This window comes from Eulemur rufifrons, chromosome 1 (genome assembly GCF_041146395.1).
Source record: "Eulemur rufifrons isolate Redbay chromosome 1, OSU_ERuf_1, whole genome shotgun sequence".
Taxonomy (NCBI): Eukaryota; Metazoa; Chordata; class Mammalia; order Primates; family Lemuridae; genus Eulemur; species Eulemur rufifrons.
The window spans coordinates 55,040,609-55,062,703 of record NC_090983.1 but is presented as its reverse complement, the minus strand read 5'-3'; the positions used below and the strand labels follow the sequence as shown (position 1 = coordinate 55,062,703).

The 22,095-nt window shown below is 33.7% G+C and overlaps 1 protein-coding gene across 12 annotated transcripts in view; it reads left to right on the top strand.

The window, feature by feature from the left end:
- The window catches only part of DYNC1I2 (dynein cytoplasmic 1 intermediate chain 2), a 62,827-nt gene that overhangs the window by 29,344 nt on the left and 11,388 nt on the right, over window positions 1-22,095 (top strand). For all 12 annotated transcript variants that reach the window (XM_069471240.1, XM_069471218.1, XM_069471162.1 and 9 more), the window contains 9 exons: window positions 457-572; window positions 11,299-11,394; window positions 11,590-11,752; window positions 11,858-11,957; window positions 12,458-12,583; window positions 13,472-13,618; window positions 13,951-14,064; window positions 14,365-14,498; window positions 15,367-15,511. In XM_069471240.1, coding sequence (XP_069327341.1) covers window positions 457-572; window positions 11,299-11,394; window positions 11,590-11,752; window positions 11,858-11,957; window positions 12,458-12,583; window positions 13,472-13,618; window positions 13,951-14,064; window positions 14,365-14,498; window positions 15,367-15,511 — 1,141 coding nt within the window. The remainder of the gene's footprint in view (window positions 1-456; window positions 573-11,298; window positions 11,395-11,589; window positions 11,753-11,857; window positions 11,958-12,457; window positions 12,584-13,471; window positions 13,619-13,950; window positions 14,065-14,364; window positions 14,499-15,366; window positions 15,512-22,095) is intronic.

Here is a 22,095-nt window from a genome sequence, read left to right as displayed (position 1 = left end):
CTTTCAACAGAAACCTTTCAGTCTTAAAGCTGAAGTTTCCTAATGGTGAAGGGAACTAAACATGGTCTGAGTGAGCTCATATATCTAACTCTTAAAGTCCAGAAACATATTCCTGCTAAGAACAGTTCTTATAACCAATCTTACTCAGCAGTCCACTTTGAAATTCCTGTCCTCTTGTTCTATTATTACCCACACATTTGTTCTAAGAAACAAAATTATTAATATTTGCTTTTTAAAATGAAAAATAAATAACCCTGAATGATTCAGAAATATCTTTTGGCTTTGCTCCTTTCTGATTCTTTTGTTAAAATCAATTCATTCTTCATCTAAAATTTCTTGACTAAAACAGAAATTTAAATTACAATGCTGAATGCAAATGACTGTTAAACTGTTAATTTTTAAATATGACATGGCTTGATGTAATTAAAATGTATCATTTGTATTCACTTAATTTAGACGAGGACCTATCAAACTTGGAATGGCTAAAATTACACAAGTTGATTTTCCTCCTCGAGAAATTGTCACGTACACAAAGGAAACTCAGACTCCAGTTATGGCTCAACCCAAAGAAGGTGAATATCTTTAATATGATTGTCACTGAACCTTCATGTTAATTAAGTAATTCTTTTTTTCCCCCTTCCTTTTGTTTTTGTTTTATTTCTTTTGGCATATTTTCTTAGAGAAACATTAGAAAACTAATGCTTTATGGTTTCTGTATTTATGTCTTTGTTTTAGAGTTTTTAAGCTTTCTTTTAGATGTTAACATTGTAAGCTGTATGTATGGTTTTCAGTTTTGTTGACATAAATTTAAGTCTTTCAGTCTTCATTTTGTCATTGATAAATACTGCTTTTAGAAGCAGAAAAGTTTAAGAATGTTCTTAATTTCTATCATTGAGCACAATTCTTCCCCCAAAGAGTGTAAATGACGTCATGTAAATTATTTTCTGTAGAGATACTGCATTCTGATGTTATTCATACTAGTGAACAAATCTACACCTAATTCTTAAACGTCCTCTTTTATAATGTAGGGGGCTCTCCTATGTTGATTATTTAGTAGCCTTTAATCTGTGTGTAATGCAGGGAAGTATGCACAGACATGTTGAATGTGGAGTCCCTTTGGTTCTTAAACCAGAAAGAGTTACAATAGCTAATGATTCAAGTATAAAGTACTGTGGTAGTTCTTGTTTTTCCCAATGAGGCTAATGAATTTATGTCATATATAAAAGAAGTTTACATGAGATCCTTAATACAGGTCCACAATCTCTTATCTGAAACCTTTGGGGCCATATATGTATTAGAATTCAGAATTTTTCAGATTTTAGAAAAGTAATAAAGCATATATTATATGTTAACACTCCAGTAGCATCTTGGGCATTAATATTTTGGCAGCAAAAGATCTGAACATATTAGTGAGATAAACAATAATTCTAAAAAACTTTACTTCTGGTCATGTCAGAGTTTACCACCAAATGAGTTATGGATTTTAGAGCTGTTGACGATTTTGGAATTGTGGATAAGGTATTTTGGGCCCATAATAAATTGTCCTTTTAATAGTCCATGCATAAGGAATATTTTTTATACTTGGCCAGGAAAATTTATTCCTATTCCCTATAGAAACTTAATCCAATATTTAAATTTATTTTTAAAATTTTAGTTAAATTACTGTGTTTCTCCATTAAGGAGAAACAAAAGTAGTATTCATTGCAGAAAGCCAAGAAAGTACAGGTAATCAGAAGCAGGGTTGGGTGGAGGAATCCTTGAAATCCTTAGCTATTACCAAAGAAAATATTTAAATTTTCATAGTTGTATATACTTGAAAAGAAAACTGGGATTATAAATAAACACAACACTTTTTAAAAAATTTATTTATTTATGGCTCTTTATATTGCCCAGGCTGGTCTTGAACTCCTGGGCTCAAGCTATCCTCCTGCCTCAGCCTCCAGAGTAGCTGGGACTATGGTCACACACCACCATGCCTGGCTTACAATCTTCTGACTTAATAGTATATCATTATGGACACTTTTAATAACTCTCCTTTCCCTGCCCTCTGAGAATGGAAATGAAATAAATACATTAAACCTTGCCTTTCACTTGTTCCAAAAAGGAGTTGACATTATCATACATACAATTATGCTTTGAAAATTTTGAGGAAATCAGGATAACATTTTTATCCATAATGTTTTACTTGACCTTGTAAATATTTATTTCTATGGATACATTTTTTTTCATTCCTGCTCTTTCATTTATTGGTAAGGTAGCTTTTGTAGGTGCAAAATCCTCATCCTAATGGAGTAAAAAGCCACTAATGGTGAACCTATTTGAGACAGAAGCAACTTTAATAAAAAAGAAAGAAAGAAAAGGAAAGATAAACTGTTGAACTGTCAGTATGGAGAATATTAATATTGCAGGATTCTATAATTTCCAGAAAATACTATTTTATTAAGTAGCATATTAATTTGATGAGTACTATAATATCTTTTTGTAGCTACATTATTAGATATGTTAACTCAGAAGATGAGCAAAATAGTCAAAAGGAAGGCACATTGACTCAGTTTAAAAATAGGATTTTTTTCTTCATCTGGTAATTTGGAGATTGTATTTTTAGTTATACCATCATGCTTATGAAATGTATTTTGGATTGTTTGACAAGTAAAGCATTCTGAAGCTATTTTGGGTAATGTCTATTATAATATATCTATAATGATATTCATTTAAGTGAAGACTTTCATTTTTTAAAAATAATTTTTTCTAATTACTGTAGTAGGATATCATAGAGAATTTAGAGTACAGAAAGGATACACAGAGGAAATGTCTATTATACCACCGTGCAATATTCATTGTTAATATTTTGTTTCCAGTGAATATATTCAAGTTTTCTATGAATACGTTTTTTCAAAAATTCCACGTGTATGTAGTTGTGATGCTTAACAACAAGGATATGTTTAGAGAAATGCATTATTACATGATTTCTTTGTTGTGCAATCATGGAGTGTACTTATACAAACCTAGATGATATGGCCCTACTACATACCTAGGCTATATGGTGTAACCTATTGCTCCTAGACTACAAACCTGTACAGAATGTTACTGTACTGAATACTATAGGTGATTGTACCAATATTTGTGTGTCTTACCTATGTTTAGATAAACATATCTAAACATAGAAAAGGTACAATAAAAATACAGTGTTATAATCTTATGGAACCACCATCATATATGTAATCCATCATTGACTAAAATATTGTTATGTGGCGCCTAACTATATACACACATGTACACACATGTGCACACACACACGAGGGTTTGTATCCTACTTGAAATTTGCATTTTTGATTGCTCATTTTCAAGATGCCTGTAAATTTTAAATTTTAGACATGTCATTTATTGCCTTTGAGCTAATTTGAATGTATAGCTAGCATAACATATGACTGGCATTTCTTTTTAAATTACTTTTCTCATTTTTATCTTACAAGTAATTTAAAAAAATAAAAAGATCATGATTTGTTAGATAAGCAGAAGACCCAAAAGTACAAGATGAACTGTGTTCTTTTCAGTTTGAAATTATTCAGGGCAAGGCTTTTAGCATCCTCATACTTCAGCTTTTTTGCCAAATTTTCCATGAGCATAAGGACTGTTTTTGTTTCTTCTTCATTGCTGTAATGCCTGGCTTGAACAGTGCCTAGCATGTAATAAGTACTCAATAAATATTTGATGAAGGAATTCATTGCTTTAACTTTCTCAGGAAAATAATTTTGCCTGCTTAGGATATTTATTTTCATACCTTTTATCTGGAGACAACTACTGGGAAAAAGGTTATTTTTCAGTGTTAATGTTACAATACAATTATTGATAAAATTGGATGGTAAGGTACAGTTACTCTCAGTTCTTGGTTTTAATATGACTATAGCATGTTATTATTTTCTCTTAGGTCTGTAAAGAAACCATTGTAGATTCTCCTTTATAGCCTTCTTGAATTTTCATGAAGTACTGCATAGATACAAATGTGCTATTATTTTGTGGTCTCTGTATCTGTCTGAATGCTATGAACAAAATTGAATATTATGTTAGCTATTCGTTCATAACAGTTCTCCTGAAAATTACAACAGCAAAAAGTGCCCACCATATACCAGGCACAGTGTGAAGCACTTTACCTCTCTTTAGTCCTCTCACCAAAACCCCGAAAGTTAAGTTTTGGTTTTGTTTACCCATGGAGAAGCTGAAGGTGAAAGATGTAGTTTCTCAAGGGTCACATAACCAGTAACTGTGATTTTAAACCAGGTCTGACTGATTGTAAGGTGGGCTTTTTCTCTCGTGCTGCCACTAAAGCAGTGACGCACATGCTTTTGTGGTAGTAACTACAGTAAGTAGTTCAATTTATATTACAGTTCAGTACAGACACAGATGTATAACTGAAACAAAATTTACTGGAACAATATCTTCTCTTACTGTATTTCATTTTTTTTAAAGTGTTGATTTGACCGTGACACACCAAATTTGTTGGTTTAGACCTACAGTTTGAAAAATACTTCATTAAAGGGTAGCATGTTTTGGTTAGTTTATTTATTGGTGTATCTGCATCAGGATAATACCGTTGTTAGTGGTCGTCTCAGGGTATGAATAAGCAGTTTTGACCTTTTATGATGTTGAATAGAAGTTTTATTATCTTAACCGATTGAAAGTGAAAAGATGGGTCAACTGAGCCCAGTTTCTAATAGTGTATGTCTACATCAACACTACTACCTTTTAACTTTTCTTGTGTAGACTTAGCTGGTAATTTTATAAAGGCCCACGTTTAAAATCATTTGCAATCTAGCAAGTTTTCACTGATTCTATTAATATAAGTTTATTGAGTATATGTTATATATGAAGGCATTAGATTATCCTCTCTTTGGATTTGTGGTCCTTTTAGTTACGAGTTGAGGTATATAAATGAAGGAGAATGAGAAATGCTTCCTGATACTATGGAGCTATCCTTAGCCTTTGGAACTATTTACAAAAATGAGATAATTTCTTTTCTACATCATTACAATTATTTTTATGTCTGGGGCTCTTATATTAAGTTTGTTTTCCAAATTTTTTTATAGTTTTAGATAGAAGGAAAGAGAAGAACCTTTATATTAAGATTTTATTATGAAACACTTCGTGCTTAACTGTTCTTGTGCTTACCCATTATTTTAATATAGTGGTTCCCAAACTTGGCCTGATCAGTTCCCGTTTAAGAGTTATGGAATAAATTTCAAAACTCACCAAGAGAAAAAATTGGCGAAATCACAGTTGGAATATAACAGATAGTAAATTAAACTTGGATAGGCAGTATAATCTGTGCAGGAGTAATGTGAGTTACCAAATTGAAGGTAAAAATTGGTCTTAGAGTTAACTCTCATTTTTCTTTCATATATTTTTAAAATGGCTGATTCTTTTAAAAAGCAGTTTTTATTCTGCTTTGTTTTTCTTTTTTCCCATGCTAGACACCTTCTTGCTTTCAAGTTTACTCTCTAACTTGGTAGTACTGTTTCTGAACTGAAGTGCTTTGCTGTCTTAAAGCACCTACTGTGAATGAAATTGACTAGGACCATGTGACCTCAGTCAATTTCCTTCTCTGCAGGTAAAAAGCTTCTCTTGGCAAGAGCCTGGTGCCCACAGATATACTCCTGGAAAAGTTACTTTCCTCCTTTACCTTTAAAAAGTTTTAACTCTTTTGAAAATGGCATTATTTTTTCTTGCCCACCTTTTCAGTATGGATTTCTTTTCTTTTTTTTTTTTTTTTGCTATTTTTAGAGAGAAGTCTCTTTAAAGAAGGAAGAAATCCTAAAGGTTATCTAATCAGCTTGTTTACATCTGAGGAAACTGAGATTCAGGGAAGTTAATTGATTAGTCTAAATCCACAGCATGAGAGGATGGCTATATCTAGAACCTGGCATTTGATTTCCAGTGAAGTGCTATTTTCCTTATTCCATTCCCCTTTCTTACCTGTGAGGGAGTTTGTAATTATTTTTGGTATTGGTTTAGTAGCCAGATATTTTTCCTTGACACCTGATTAGTATTTATAATATATAGATAATTATTATATGTAAATAGCTCTTAATCTTTTTTTTTTTTTTTTTTTTTTTTTAAGACTGGGTTTTGCTCTGTCACCTAGGCTAGAGTGCAATGGCATCATCATAGCTCGTTGCAACCTCAAGCTCCTGGGCTCAAGCCATCTTCCTGCCTCAGCCTTCTGAGTAGCTAGGACTACAAGCGAGTATTGACACACCTGCCTAATTTTTCAATTTGTTTTTTTTTAGAGACGAGGCCTCACTCATGCTCAGGCTGGTCTCAAACTACTGGCTCAAGCAATCCTTTCTCCTCAGCCTCCCAAAGTGCTAGGATTGCAGGTGTGAGCCACTGGGCCCAGCCTATCTTTTAATCTTTTGGATGTTAACATTTGGAATCCACACTTCCCCAGTAGACCAAATTTGTAGGCATTCTGGGTAATATTACCTTTATCTAAAATGGATATTTTTTAAATTCTGGAAGAAATAACACGTTTAACAAATTAGTTTTAACACTCAGAGAACCTGTAAGAAAATAAATATAAAGAAAATGGAAGCATTTGTTCTTCATCTTAATTAAAAGACTTTAATCAGCATATCTGGAACCCTGGCCTCAGAAAAATGTAATATTTGATGAAATTGCAATAACAGGGTCTATGTAAATGATGCTAGTATTGCCAGAATAAAATCTAAATTTTATATAAAAAAAGACTATGGCTGGGTGTGGTCACACACACGTATAGTCCCAGCTACTCGGGAGGCTGAGGTGGGACTGTTGCTTGAGCCCAGGAGTTCCAGGCCAGCCAGAGCAACATAGTGAGACCTCATCTTAAAAAAAAAAAAAAAAAAAAAAAAAAAAAGACTATATAGAGAGATAATATCTGTGTTAAAAGAAAGTAAACGATATAATTCAACTATTTGTTCTTTTCATTCTTTCTTATTTTTCCCCCAAATTAGCATTATAACCACATTTAAAATGTTTCCTGATTAAAAAGTCAGCTACATATTTTTCCCTTGTTGAAGATCAAATTATTAATAAAACCCAAGTTTTCTTATTTTAGATATTTTAAAAAAGAAAAGGAATGGATTCCATTGATACATTCATGAAGCTTTGTCCCAATGAAGATTCTCTTAGATACATATTTGATTTTAAAGAATATTGTAAATGATGAAGTTATGGACAAATAGATTGAAATGTAGTGATTCTAAATGATGCTGATCCAGAAAAGAAAGGGTTATTTTGAAAATATTAAAGAAAAATCATTCTTGTCTAATCTGTATTTTTAAACTAATGATTAAAGCATTTCCCTCTAATATTCTCATAGATGTTTGTGAAGTTATTCATAAGTTGAATTTATGTAAGTCAAATCGTATGTTTATATATAACAAATTTCCTGATTTTCAGAACTCATTGTCAACTTCCTTTGTACTATGAATAATCAAACTACCTTGTAAGTTAGAAATTCTTCATAGGATATTAAATTATCTTAAAATATAATGAATTGATGAATAACAAATGTATTTCCCAAACAGCAATGCACTAATGATGGGATTTGTTTTTCACTTCATATTGAGAATCACGAAAAGTGATAGAGTCGTAACTAGCAATGTTTATTTAGTAAGGATTTTCTAAGATCTTGCCTATTAGCTTTTAAATGTGTTGTAATATTTTAAAATAATTAAAGTATACCTTGTGGCTTATTAGCTTATCTTAAATATATCTTAAATGTACAATGTTTCTTAAGTGTAATGTGACATATAGATAGGAAAACTTGCTCTGAAGACTCCTTCCTTCAGTTTAACAAAAGCCACCCATTTCACAGATGATTTAACTTTGATTAACCTACACCATTGTAACAGATTATTCCAACAACTGGAATTTTATTCTTTGGTGTTATTTCTAGGTGCCACTTAATTCATAGAATAGTTTTTCTTTCCATCTCACCAAAATACATCACAATTTTGATGTTAACTCAAAGTAAAAATTCAATGGTTCATTTAACCTAGTTTTAGCATTCATTGACAAGAGATTTGTCATTTTAAAAGTAACTGCTACTTTTATCCACTCTTTGCTGCTGAGTTTTATAACCTTAGATTCCCTGTCAGAGAAAGCATGGAGTTAACCACTTAGCATATTGTAATGAATATTCATCAATAAATTGATATGACATGGCAGTCCCATTTTTCAGTCTTCCTCCTCTGTTACAGTCTTTTCCAGTTTTAAATATAGCTTATCATGTAATAGAAACTAGCTTAGAAAATCTTTAGAACCATAATTTTATATTTTTGGGCATGTTGATAGTCATTTAGTAGCTATTGTATTAGTTTATAAGAGAAGTGTATTTGTTTCAGCGTTACATTTTTTAATCTAATGTTATCGATGTTAGGCATTTTTTGCCAAATATTTGAAATATGTAGATAAAAAGATCAGCTTTATAACAAAAATACTACATTTTACAGTTCTTAAGAACAGTATATCATTTGGTTTTATGTTCCTTAAAATTTGTTTAGCTTATTCATTTTTGTGAAGCTTAAGTACCAATTGTAGTTTTAAAATTTGTTTTTAATCCATATAGAAAGAGAGGGATGTACATTTGTTCTGCAATAAAATCCTGAGAACATGTATTTAAATAGTTGATACTCATCATTCAACTACAACTAAAGTAATTTGTTTGGACAAGTAGGCATGGCAAGTGCTATATAGTAGACAGATATAGATCACTGTCTAACATACTTCATCTACATTTTAAATTTTAAAAGGAAATGAATGTCTATAAACAAGATCTTTTCTGTTAAATATGTAGATTATGAGGTCACTTAGCACTAAAGTACTGACCATATGCATTATGACAGGAATTTGACACCTGTCATTGGAAATGGTACTTAGAAGCCGTATAATGCAACAAAGTTAAGGGAGGAGAATAAGATATGGGTAGGAGGCTGTAATTTATAATTCACAATGCTCAAGTATGGCCTGTCCAGAGTGATTTTAGGATTTACATACAGTGAACCCTCCTAGTTAACAAAATTGATTAGGATAACTGATAATGTTAGCAGAAAATGAAAATATATATATATTCTCAGACTGAATTTTTAATTGAGGTAAATGCCCTGTTATTCTAAATGTCAACTTTTAAGTTAAATGTAATTAAATTATTTTATTACGTTATACCTGCAGGTGACTTTATGGAAGAATTTCATTCTAATGTTTGGGCAGTACAGTGTAGAATTGCCACCAGTTATATTGTTTTCAGATTAATAATTCATTGTAGATGAGAATTCATCTAAAAAGGAATAGTGTCTTTCTGTTTCTCTGTGTGATTATTTTGCCCAAAAAAGCTTTCATTTTTTTTAAGTAGCACAAAAGCTGTAATTGGCATGCTTTGTAAGGAAGTGTCAATGTGCAAGAGAGTGGCGATCACTAAGAATTCTTTTACGTGTTCTTTCCCCTTTGCACCACCGCCTCCTCAGCAGGGTCACTGAGATCACTAGCTTTTCTTGAAATGGCCATTTTCACTGGCAGGTGCATTATACCCTGTATTTTCAGATTGTTTTTCCATTCTGAATGTTTGGCAGGTTGATTGCTCTGGCTGCATTGACGGAGAAAGGGCTGACAAATGCGGTTGGGCTGGCTGAAAAGACAGTGATTACTGTTTTCCTTTGTGGCTGATTGAGGCCCTTGAAAGGAAAAATTTTAACCTTCACCATTTGGTTCAAAAGTATGAGCATATATTGAAATCATTCGTGCCATTTATCCTAGTTCTGTAAACTTGTCAGAACGTAAAAATCGCTCAATTTCAAGTAATGTAGGATTGGCATACGTCATTATCATTTTGATTAAGTTGGAGGTTGTATCATTGTGTGCATTATACAGTGTCATTTAAAGCTTTCTTTCCACAGGTACGGTTTTATTTTTATTGCTTATACTATAGAGTTAGAAAGATTTTCATAGCTCTCTAAACGTAACACTATGTCTGTGGTTTGGCAGCTGGTGTGGCCTATAAGCTGCATTTTACTTGCAGGGTAAAGGCTTGTCTGTAGGCCTCCTGGAGTGCGGGTAATTGCACAGACCCGCCATTGGGGAAGAGAGACAGGATTGGAAGCAGTCAAGCGGAAGAATGTTATGCCATCCCATTGCCACCTTGTAGCAGAAAGACACAATCCCAGCAGTGCCATCTGTTTGTTGCTATCTAGTCAGCTGGCCTGGCTGCTGGGACCATGACTTGGCAGCTGGTTCCCATCCTTGACCATTCTTTTGTGTACATTGTATGTATGTGTGTTTTAGATAATTCTGAACATGGGTCAGGGAAATGAGTATAACTAACAAGTAAAGTCCTCTTATTGAATCGGCTCTTGTTACTTGAGATGCACTCTGCTGCAGAACGCCTGCTGCCATTCTCTTGCGGACAAATAACACATGTATTTAGGCAATAAAAATAAGCATTTTCTTCATAAAAATCCATCTTAGTATGTAGCAAAAGAAAAGGTGGGCAGGATTTTATGTTCTATAACATTTGAAAATAAATAATTTTCAGTTAGTTCGTGGTTTGGGGCTGTAAGAGATTTAGTAATTTTTTTAAAAGTCTTATAAACATTGTATCTTATACCAATATATGTTTTTATTCAAAGTAAGAAAACATTATTTTTTAAGTGCTTATTGCCACACCATATAACAGTACATAATGAGACTTGCATTTCAAATGATGGAATAGAAAATGTGGTCTTATAGCTATTATCTTTAAAATCTGCCTCTCAAATAGCAACCTGAGAGTTAATGTAAGCCGTCTTTATGCCATATGAAGACCCATTAGACACTGATGGTTTCAGATCACAAGTAAGCAGCCAGCTCTGTAGGCTATTTTAGACATTTGATTTTTCTCATTCTACAGCATTAATGTGTCAGCATGCTATATAAAACTACGCAGGAGTTGCATGTTGTTCTGTCTGGAATGATAATGCTTGCAAGCTTTTAGAGACTTCCATGAGGATCATCCTAGTTGCTTATACATAATATCTTATTTCAGTTTATGTAGCTACAGAATTTAGCATGGCTATTGATGAGGTACCACACAGGTGTATATAAAAACTAAGAGGTTCCACTTAATTCTTTCAGATTGTGTTGATAAAATTCATATTTGTAGTTGTTCTGTCTTATCAGTGGTTTACTTTTGCTTTTATCTAGGGAGTTGTGGTACCTTCTGAAATACTATTTCAAAAGTTCTAACTTATTTTCCTAAAAACAATTGTTATCTTTCTATTTTTTCAGATGAAGAGGAAGAAGATGATGTAGTAGCTCCTAAACCACCTATTGAACCTGAAGAAGAGAAAACTTTAAAGAAAGATGAGGAAAATGATAGTAAAGGTATCTTAAAGAAATAAACTTTAAAAATTTTTGTTGATTACTGCTAAGATTTCTCTTATTATTTGTGTATTAAAATAGTATAAAATATCCTAAATCAGAGCGGTGAATCTGGTTAAAGAATGACATTCATTGCTCTAAACTGTGGACGTGATTTGGCTGACATAAATCAAACTTCAAAAAAAATTTGCTTTCCAGCTCCCCCTCATGAGCTGACTGAAGAAGAAAAGCAACAAATCTTGCACTCTGAGGAATTTTTAAGTTTCTTTGACCATTCTACAAGAATCGTAGAGAGAGCTCTTTCTGAGCAGATTAACATCTTCTTTGACTACAGTGGGAGAGATTTGGAAGACAAAGAAGGGTAATGTTTAATTGCTAAGATTTTAACTTCAGCAATGTTAAATTACTTTAAGAGTGATAAAAGTTATAACACCATCTTTTTTTGGGGTTTGGTCTTTTTCCATAGAGAGATTCAAGCAGGTGCTAAACTATCATTAAATCGACAATTTTTTGATGAACGTTGGTCAAAGCATCGAGTTGTTAGCTGTTTGGATTGGTCATCTCAGGTAAAACGTAACAAAATTGGTTGCTCTTAACTCATTTTTTAATTATAATTAGCAAGTAGTTTTAATTATGGGAACTTTGTGTAATGAAATCAATATGTGTAATTTTTTAAAGAATGGATGATGGCTGTAATGTTATCAGATTTATTTTATCTTATGTACTTTGGAAGAAAGGATTGGAAACATTGTATTTAAAATTCAGGACTTGATTTATGCCACAGGCCAGTTTTGCTGATTTTAATTGCTCAGCAAATCCTTTGTATAAAATTTAGACACATATTTTAATTAAATGTTTCAATGTTAAAACATTTTAAATAATTAACTATAGTAACTTAAAATTGTACTAATGTCCCAATGAGCATAACTCCAGAGATATCTTTCTTGATGAAATGTTAGATATTTGTATTTTCAGAATAATCTGATAAAGACCATTGAATAACTAGGAGCATAAAATAGTTCCTATTATGCATGGCATTTCTTTTCCACTTGATTGTTCCGAGTAGTATCCAGAGTTACTCGTGGCTTCCTATAACAACAACGAAGATGCTCCTCATGAGCCTGATGGTGTGGCCCTGGTGTGGAATATGAAATACAAAAAAACTACCCCAGAGTATGTGTTTCACTGCCAGGTAAGGTGGTCTTTTAACAGTCTTCCCCAAGTTTAAGAATTCATTGATGAATTTAGACAAGTGCCTTTTTTCTTTTCTTGTCAACATAATGGTTTCATTGGATTGGCATTTATTAAACCACTCCATATTTGCAAACAGATGTTAACAGAAAACTGAAGACTTCTGAAACATGATCTGCCTTTTGTAGCTTTTCTGACATTTCTTATAATGTTTAATCACACCTAAAGTCCTTTGCAGTTGTGATTTTCTGTTATTGTGATTGATTGTATAAAAGGGATCTTTTATAAAATGTCTTTTCTACAGGGAGTTTCTCAGGAACTTTATTTGCTGAATATACAATCAGATGGTTGGCCAACTGAATTACTTATACATGGCCTGAGGAGTTGGAACTAGATGGTTTTAAGTAGAAACATATGGTTAAAGTAGGAAACAGATGCAGATTTTTAAAGTGGATTTTAGTAGGTTAGAATTTGCAAGCCTTTTCTGTTTGTATAAGTTAAAATCTTTTAATAACGTCATCATCCTGAATAAACACTTACCTGAGTCAAGACTAGTGTATACTTTGTCAGATTACTGTCAAAGGCTAATGCAGGACCAGTTATCTTTTTAATACTATAATCAAATGAAATAGTTTTTGCTTTCTTTGATAAACTGCTTAAACATATTTATGTGAACAATCATTACATTTGACTTTTAAGCAAAAAATATTTTAAAGATACGGTTTTATATTTCTGAAACAAAATGAAAACTTTTAATGGACTTAATTATTTGTTTTATAACCTCTAATACCTTACAATAAAGAAGGAAATGTTTTGGATAATAGATTTTTATAATTTTTCAGGCTTTTTCCATTTGAATCTCAAGTATAAAAATCTTACTTATTTGCAGTCAGCTGTGATGTCTGCTACATTTGCAAAATTTCATCCAAATCTTGTTGTTGGTGGTACATATTCTGGCCAAATTGTGCTTTGGGATAACCGTAGCAATAAAAGAACTCCAGTGCAAAGAACTCCACTGTCAGCTGCTGCACACACAGTAAGTAAATAAGATTATTTCCATTAGACTTTTGTGCTCCTTCACCATTAACTATTTAGTAGTGTCTATCAGAGTAGTCTCAGAATGTGCTTCCTTTGATGAAAGAATTTCTCACCATTTAGCAACAAAGAACAAAGGCCCTATTTCTATATTTTTAGAGATCTGTTTTATCAGAAACTTATCTCCCTTCTGAGATTCTTGTTAACAGAATAGTAGCAAACTTCACATTAAAAATAGACTTTTGATATGAAGCAGAATACCTGTGATTAGACTAAAAAATTTATTTCATTTTTTGTGAAACAATCTCTGAAAATTTTCTTTAATGTCTCTAGCACCCTGTATACTGTGTAAATGTTGTTGGAACACAAAATGCTCACAATCTGATTAGCATCTCTACTGATGGAAAAATTTGTTCATGGAGTCTGGACATGCTTTCCCATCCACAGGTAGGTTGAACTTGTGAAACTGAAATTTTGAGGCAAATGTTATATTTTAAGTGTGTATATACCCCTGCTTATGTTTTTCATAAACTGTTTTGTAATAGTGTTGTCATAGTTTATAAACCTAAACATATGTTAAATATAGTTTGTTGTGTATGTATCTTGTTTTCAAACCTTCTTCATTTACTTGAAGTAGGTTTACATAAGTAGTATAATAAAGGAATTGTTTACACACCAATTAAAACTAGAAGTTTTTCTACAAAAATTTAAAATTGAAAATTTACAAAATAATTTTTTCCCATGTAGGATAGCATGGAATTGGTTCATAAACAGTCAAAGGCAGTGGCTGTGACATCTATGTCCTTCCCTGTTGGAGATGTCAACAACTTTGTTGTTGGGAGTGAAGAAGGTTCTGTGTACACAGCATGCCGCCATGGCAGGTAAACCTAAACTGGGATTTGTAATAATTTAAAATTCACCCTGAATAATCCCACTGAAACAAATTGCCCCTTTTATAAGTAGAAATCTGTCTTAGAGCCAGCCACTTGTTATTTGTGACAGAATATTTGGGTTCAGGCATGTAAATTAAAACTTAAATACTTTAAAAAAAAATCATTGGATTCATGATGTGTTCTAGATTTTGTGGGTTGTGGTATATTCTGGTTTTGTGTATGTGCATGTACTCAGAGAAGTTAGTGGTAGGGAAGAACATTCAGCAATTATAAATACAATATGCATGTGCCACATATGACTTTTGAACTTGTAAATAAGATTTTTCAGCTGTTTTCCCATTTTGATTTACTTGAAGCCTGAGCTTTAGTTCAGTCCTCCTGATAATTGTACCATAGTGTCACGTATACCTTTTAAATTGACTAGTATTTCTCCTGATGTTCAGTCTGTTCTGAAATTATCTAGTTGTACCTTATCAATTGCTTCCTTTAAAAAAATTGAGTGTCCAGATTTCATCTCAAAAATAGATCACCTTCCCTTCAACACTTTTGATTTAAAAGTAGGCCAGATTGTCTCTCTTACAGGTAGCATCCCTTTGTCTCTATTCCACCACCTCAGATAGGACTTTTGAGTTCCGTTATAAACAGCATAATGTTTATGGTTCCAAAATGTACTATTGCTTTAGTAGTGTTATCAAATCTGGATAGAATAACACTCAAGTTATTCTGATACATTATGAGCACAGAGTTTAGTTTGTCAAAATTAAGTCAAGGTCTGAAATATAAACAATAATAAAATGTGTTTATAATTGGTCTATTTATAAGAGGTTTCCCTAACATTTTCACTTTTATGAAATAGCAAAGCTGGAATCAGTGAGATGTTTGAGGGACATCAAGGACCAATCACTGGCATCCACTGTCATGCAGCTGTTGGAGCAGTAGACTTCTCACATCTGTTTGTCACTTCATCATTTGACTGGACAGTAAAACTTTGGACAACTAAGGTATCTAAAACATAGATGTCTGCTGTTTGCTCAGATTTCTGACACAAGGTGGTGCTCTAATACTACATAGGAAAAAAAAAAAGACCTTTTAAATCACTTAGAATTGTTTACTGATAGATCAAGCCTGCTAAGAAGTTCTACAAAGCAGGAGTGAGCTACTAAATGTAGTTTTCATAAAAGTGTGCTAGCAAATATAGTTACTATAATCAAAGACTAGTCTTCCCTCCACTTTAGGCTTTTCAAGCACAGAACTGTTTACCTTGATCTGAGTTGGGGAAAAAGTCCCTGAGTATCTTACATAGCACCTCATATAGTTGTTCAGTCCAGCACAAAAGCTTTGCATTTGCTCTTTGGAGAGCTTAAGGAGGCCTATTCAGAACTACATTGGCTCACAGTACTGATGGAAAATGGAGAAAAGACAGACAGAAACTGATTTACAGTAAGTCTTATATAATAAGGCTATATATAATAAACTTTTATCATTAAGAAAAAGCACTGGGTAAAGGCATGGATGCATATATTTTTTGTTACTTATAGTAGAGTACTATAAGTAATTTAAATTTGTTTTGGTTTTAATGAACTTCAGTTATTTGAAAAACCCATTTATGTGATAAAGTGCTTCTTGATCCTCCAGCAATTCCAGATAAATGTGACATTGTCCTGCCCTGTTAAAAGTCTCGAGACAAATTTAAGTAGGGAATATTACCTCATGTGATAGACTTTGTAGTTTCATTTGATCCCAATTTATAATTTAAGCGCCTTAACTTTGCTATCTAGTTTTTCTGTAGTATTACATGTGGCTGATAAAACTCAGTGTATCAGATTCTATGTAAATTAAGTTAAATTTTAAGCTTTTATTTTTTCTGGTTCCATCCGTCTTATCCTAAATTTGAATAATTGCTCAAGAGACAAAGTTTAGAGACCTTCTTTGGTTTAATTTCTTTGAGAAAACTGAGTGATCTTAACAGATTTCTTTACTATTATAGTGAACTCCTATTTATTTATTAATTGCAGGCCTCAGAAATCTGGGGTGAACTCACTGTTCACTCATGTTCTTTCTTGGTGCTTCTTTTCTGTCTAATAATGAAGTGGATTAGAAAACTTTGCTTCTGAAAGCTTGCCTTTTAAAATTGAGTGTTTTCAGGTTTGGCATTAGCAGAAAGTCTAATGAAGGAAACACACAGAAAAGTGCTTAATACTGTGTCCAGATATAATAGGCACTTACCAGTGGTCAGTTCCTCTTTTTCCCCATAATAGGGATCAGATAGCCTGAATGCATTTAATAAATCATCTGTTTCCTTTCTTGGATTGTTACTGAATTTTTGTTCTTTGAATGAAACTTACACAGTGAGAAATGATAGAGGAAAAAGATTCTCATAACCCACGAGCCATAAGGCATAATCTAGCTAGTACAGATTGAGCATCCTTAAGCAGAAATCAGAAGGGCTCCAAAATCTAAAACTTTCTGAGCACCACCCTAATGCTCAAAGGAAATTTTCACTGGAAGATGGAATGGCAGGCATCCTGTACTGGTTGGGTTTCCTCTTTGTGCTCTGGCCACCAGTGACCCAGAACTGGAATAAGCAAGTTGGAAAATGAATGAATGAGTGAATACAAATTACTGTAAAATAAAAATTTGTAAAGTATACAATCACACAAATGCACAATAATAAATTATTCTGTATGAAAGCGCTCAGTGAGCACACCATATTTGTTATTTGTTTTGGAACTGCTTGGTGATAAGGGGTGCTCCTTATAATTTTCCCCTTGCAAACATTTATTCCTTGATTTAACCCACCACTTCTGCAACCGCTGTTACTCACTGGTTCATGAAGAATTAGGTAAATAATTATCTTACTTGTTCTTATTAATGTTTCTTAAATGTATGTACAATTCATGTTTATTTCATGTTTAGTATTGGGAGTGTTTTGGGTCATTATTTAGAAGTTTGGTGATATTTTTGTGATCAGAAATATGCTGTAGGAACTTAACTCTTGTTTTTATCAATTAGCCTATGGAAAATTGGGTTTGTTATATGTTGTTTCACTTAACATCATAGTTAAGATAGTCCAAGAACCTATCAATGATGTCAAGTGAGGACTTACTGTATTCCAAAATTCAAAAAAGTCCAAAATCCGAAATACTTTTCTGGTCCTAAGAATTTCAGACCAACACTTTTGGTCCTAAAACCAAAGCAAGAGACAGAATTGGAAAGATGAAGCCAGCTATTTCTCTGTAGGTGTCAAACAGCCATATATGTTGTTAGATTTCTGGATGTGTTTTCATCTTAGTAGCTCTATATATAGTCACAGGAGACACTATGTCTTTACATCTTTGTTAGATTGTTGGCCAGCTTCCTTTTTTGGGCATTGAAAAGAATCTTATCTGTTTGTAGACTTTTAAAAAATATCTTAGGGCATCAGTTTGCCAGCTTCCTTTTGGCTTTAAATTTGAGGCTTCTATCCTTATATACATTTAACATCAGGATTTGGAAATGAAGAATTCATCTTGCCTAATCAAGAACAGAACTTTGATAGCAGACTGAGTGATACTTGTTTTTGTGGTACTATACAAGTAGTTGATTGGTGATTGATATTTTTGTTCTTGTATTTTACTGTATTTCAACATAGAATTGCCATCTGAATAAGAATCACAAGTGGACATATATCTTTTCTTGTTAATTAAGCTAGGCACTGCTTCCTTCCTCGAGCGTTATATAGAAGACTCATTTATTCATTCAACTGTGATACATGCCTCTCTCTTACCCACCCAACACCCCTCCAAAGTTAGTAGTCCAGGGATGGGCCGGCATGGAGTGTTTTTATACATGCCCAGGGATCCTCTAAAACTTTATCAGAAGAATATCCTTTATTCTAACTGTTCTGCACACAAATAATTTGACTCTGTGAAGGGTAGAGCAGCAGCAATCTGCTGAGTAAATATTTTTATATTTGGCCATACCATGGGTCCCAATGTCATTGCTTCAATCTTGAATTTACACTGCCTGTTTAATTATGTTGCTGGTATTTTGCCCTGCTGCAAAATTTGATAGAACCTCTGTGTTATAATAATGACTAATAGGCAATGTTAATGAATAATAAATGGTAATGAATAATAGGCAATGTTTTTAAATAATCTCTTTTCAAACATTTTTTCAATTTTATTTTAAGCTTTTTAAGCCAGTATCTTTACATTTATGAATTTAACAGACTTCAAATGTTTTGCTTTTCTACCTATACTTTTTAACTACTTTCTGATTCTGGGAATTGAGTCTCCATAAACTGAAAGAATGAATCATTAGATGTTGTTGTACCTTTATGTCCTTTAAGACCTGCTTCTGTCCCAACAGCAAAACAAGACTCCTTCTTTTACTCCCTTTCAATAAGTCCTCCAAAAATCCCTGGAAATCTCAGTTTGGCACTGCCTCAAATTTAAAGTAATCTACTTCACAGCCAGGCATGGTGCTGTAATCCCAGCACTTTGGGAGGCTGAGGCGGGAAGATCGCATGAGCCCAGGAGGTGGAGACCAGCCTGGGTAACATAGCAAGACCTTGTCTCTACAAAAAATTTTAAAAATTAGCCAGGCATGGTGGCATGCACCTTTAATCCCAGCTACTCAGGAGGTTGAGGTGGAAGGATCCTTGAGCCCAGGAGTTCAAGGCTGAGGTGAGCTATGATTGCACCACTGCACTCCAGCCTGGGTGATAGAGCGAGACCCTGTCTCAAGAAAAAAAAAAAAAAAAAGTAATCTAGTTCTGTAGCCATCTTCTAATCTTTGCCTCAACAGGAATTTATAATAGTATAATGCAGTTACAGAGTTCTGGCTCATCAAATTGTTTTCATTACTTTATTGAATTCAACTATTTTTAGTACAGGTTGAGAATCCAAAAATCTGAAATCCAAAATGCTCCAAAGTCCAAAACTTGTGCTGACATGACGCTAAAGGGAAATGTTCATTGAAGCATTTCAAATTTCTGATTTTCAGATTAGGGATGCTCAACCATAGATATAATGCAAATATTTCAAAATCCAAAAAAAAAAATTGAAATCTGAAACACTCTGGTCCCAAGCATTTCCAATAAGGGATACTCAACCTATATAGAAGATAAAGAAAAATAGATTATTTCCCACATATTGGTGAAGTTTAAACAGGCCAAGACACTGCTTCTAATATATTTGGATCTGTTACTATCTCAGGATACCAAATTTAAAATTCACAACAGAAGCACTTCAGCAGGTCTGCAAACTGATAGAATAAATGAGGAAGGAAAGCTTCTTCAGGGTAACCTGAGGATTCTAGAGGAGCTTGATTAGGGGTAGACCTGGTAAGTTAGCTTAATGTGCTACCTCATTTATCCATATTTGTTAACAGATTACTCTTAAAATATAAGAATTGTTTATTTGAGGGACAGATGTTTTAATGCATGTACAGACACCTATCAGAACCATATTTACCATAAAGTGACACTGAAGATTGTTAATGTGGTAATTTCTTGGAAAAGGTAGTTTTCGGACTTTTTTAGCCCATACACAACTTGAAATTTTTCATGATCTCTGATGTGTCAAAACCCCTCATCTTAACAGCTTACCTATATAACTCTCAGAGGGTACACGCATTAAAACAGAATTAGAAGATCCTACTAATGCTTAGAATAACAGCTATGCACAACTATTAGACAAGTTAAAATGAAAAAGTGTTTGAAGTTGGGGTGTTCTTGGGGGAAGGCTGAATGATTATCCAAACCCAGTCCTACATAGCTGCATTTACCTCAGTAACTTGCTGCTGGCCAGTGTCCGGCCTTTCCTTTGCATATTCAGAAGTTCAACTTTGTCAGTCTACTAGAGTTGATTAGACAAGGAGCACTGACTGGTACTAACAGGCTCCTAAGACACAATACATTGGAGAATGTCAATTTACTAATTTACAATGAGAAACATAACTGCCAGAAGGTCCAGATACTCATGCGGGCCTGACCAGCTTATTGTTTCTCTGTAGACAATCCACATGGGAAGCCAAATTATAATCAGAAGATTGCTTGGCGAACAAAGAATTAGAACAAAAAACGTTTTATAATTTGAATGTTTAATGGCACCAAGCTAAGAAAGCCTGATTCATTCATCTTCAAATAGAGATAGCCTTGCCGTGGGGTAGTAATTCTCAAAATCCATTGGTTGAGACTCCCTCTTTCCTAGACAATGCTTGAGTGGGTACTGTCTTCATTTTTCTTATAAGACTTTGCTTCTTTGTATCTTCATTTTAATAGACACATTCCTTCTCAAAAAATATTTTTAGCCAGGTTATATAGGAAGATATTTCTGACCTTGGGATCCATTTCTTTTTAAAGAGAATCTGTTTCTCTTCTGATCCAAGTTGAGGACATATTTATTTCCCATTTCTCTGGGGAGCCATCTCACCATTATCTTCATGTATTTACTATAGGAACTCTCTTTGTTATTAATCTAGAACTCCCCAGTCACCCCAGCTTTGAAAAAGAATCTGTATTACTTTTCTAGGGCTGCCATAACAAATTACCACACTGGGTGACTTAAAACAACAGAAAGTGACCAGGTGCAGTGGCTCAAGCCTATAATCCTAGCACTTTGGGAAGCTGAGGTGGAAGGATTGCTTGAGGCCAGGAGTTTGAGACCAGCTTGAGCAATACAGGGAGACCCTGTCTCTACAAAAAATAGAAAAATTAGCCAGGTGTCGGGGCACATACCTGTAGTCCTGCCTAGTCAGGAGGCTAAGATAGGAGGATCACTTAAGCCCAGGAGTTTGAGGTTGCAGTGAGCTATGATGACACCACTGCACTTTAGCCTGGTAAACAGACCAAGACCCTGTCTCAAAACAAAACAAAACAAAACAAAACATGAAGACACCCAGAAATTTATTCCTTCACAGTTCTGGAGGCCAGAAGTAAAAAATCAAGATGTTTTCAGGCTGGTTACTTTTGGAGGCTCTGAGGGAGAATGTTTCATGCTTCTTTCTTAGCTTCTGGTGGTTGCTAGCAGTCCTTGGTGTTCTTTGCCTTGCAGCTACATCACTCCAATCTTTGTCTCTGTCATCAAATGTCATTCTACCTGTTTGTCTCTGTGTCCAAATTTTTCTCTTTTTTTAAGCACACAAATCATGCTAGATTTAGAGACCACCCTAATGCAGTATGGCGTCATCTTAACTTGATTACAGCTACTACAAAGACTCTATTTACTGGTGGACATGAATCTGGGGGATGCTGTTACCCAGTATGTAACCTTAAAGAGCTTAAAAAAGAATATGACTTGTCTCTTGACTATGCAATGTTTATTCTCACCACTGTACCAGAATGAGCCATTTTTGCTTATTAAAATGCTATCTATCATTCAAAGAAGCCCTTTGTTTTGATTTATTCTTTGGCAAATGTATTTAGCAAATCACTTATGTATAAGAAATTTGGAGCTTCAGAGACCTGTAGTCATCTAGTTCAGTGATTCTCAGTCTTGGTTGCACATTAGAATCACCTGGGCAATTTTTAAAATTTTTCAATACTCACTTGGCACCTGAGACCGATTAAGTCAGACTACCTAAGGGGGAATACCCAGCTAAC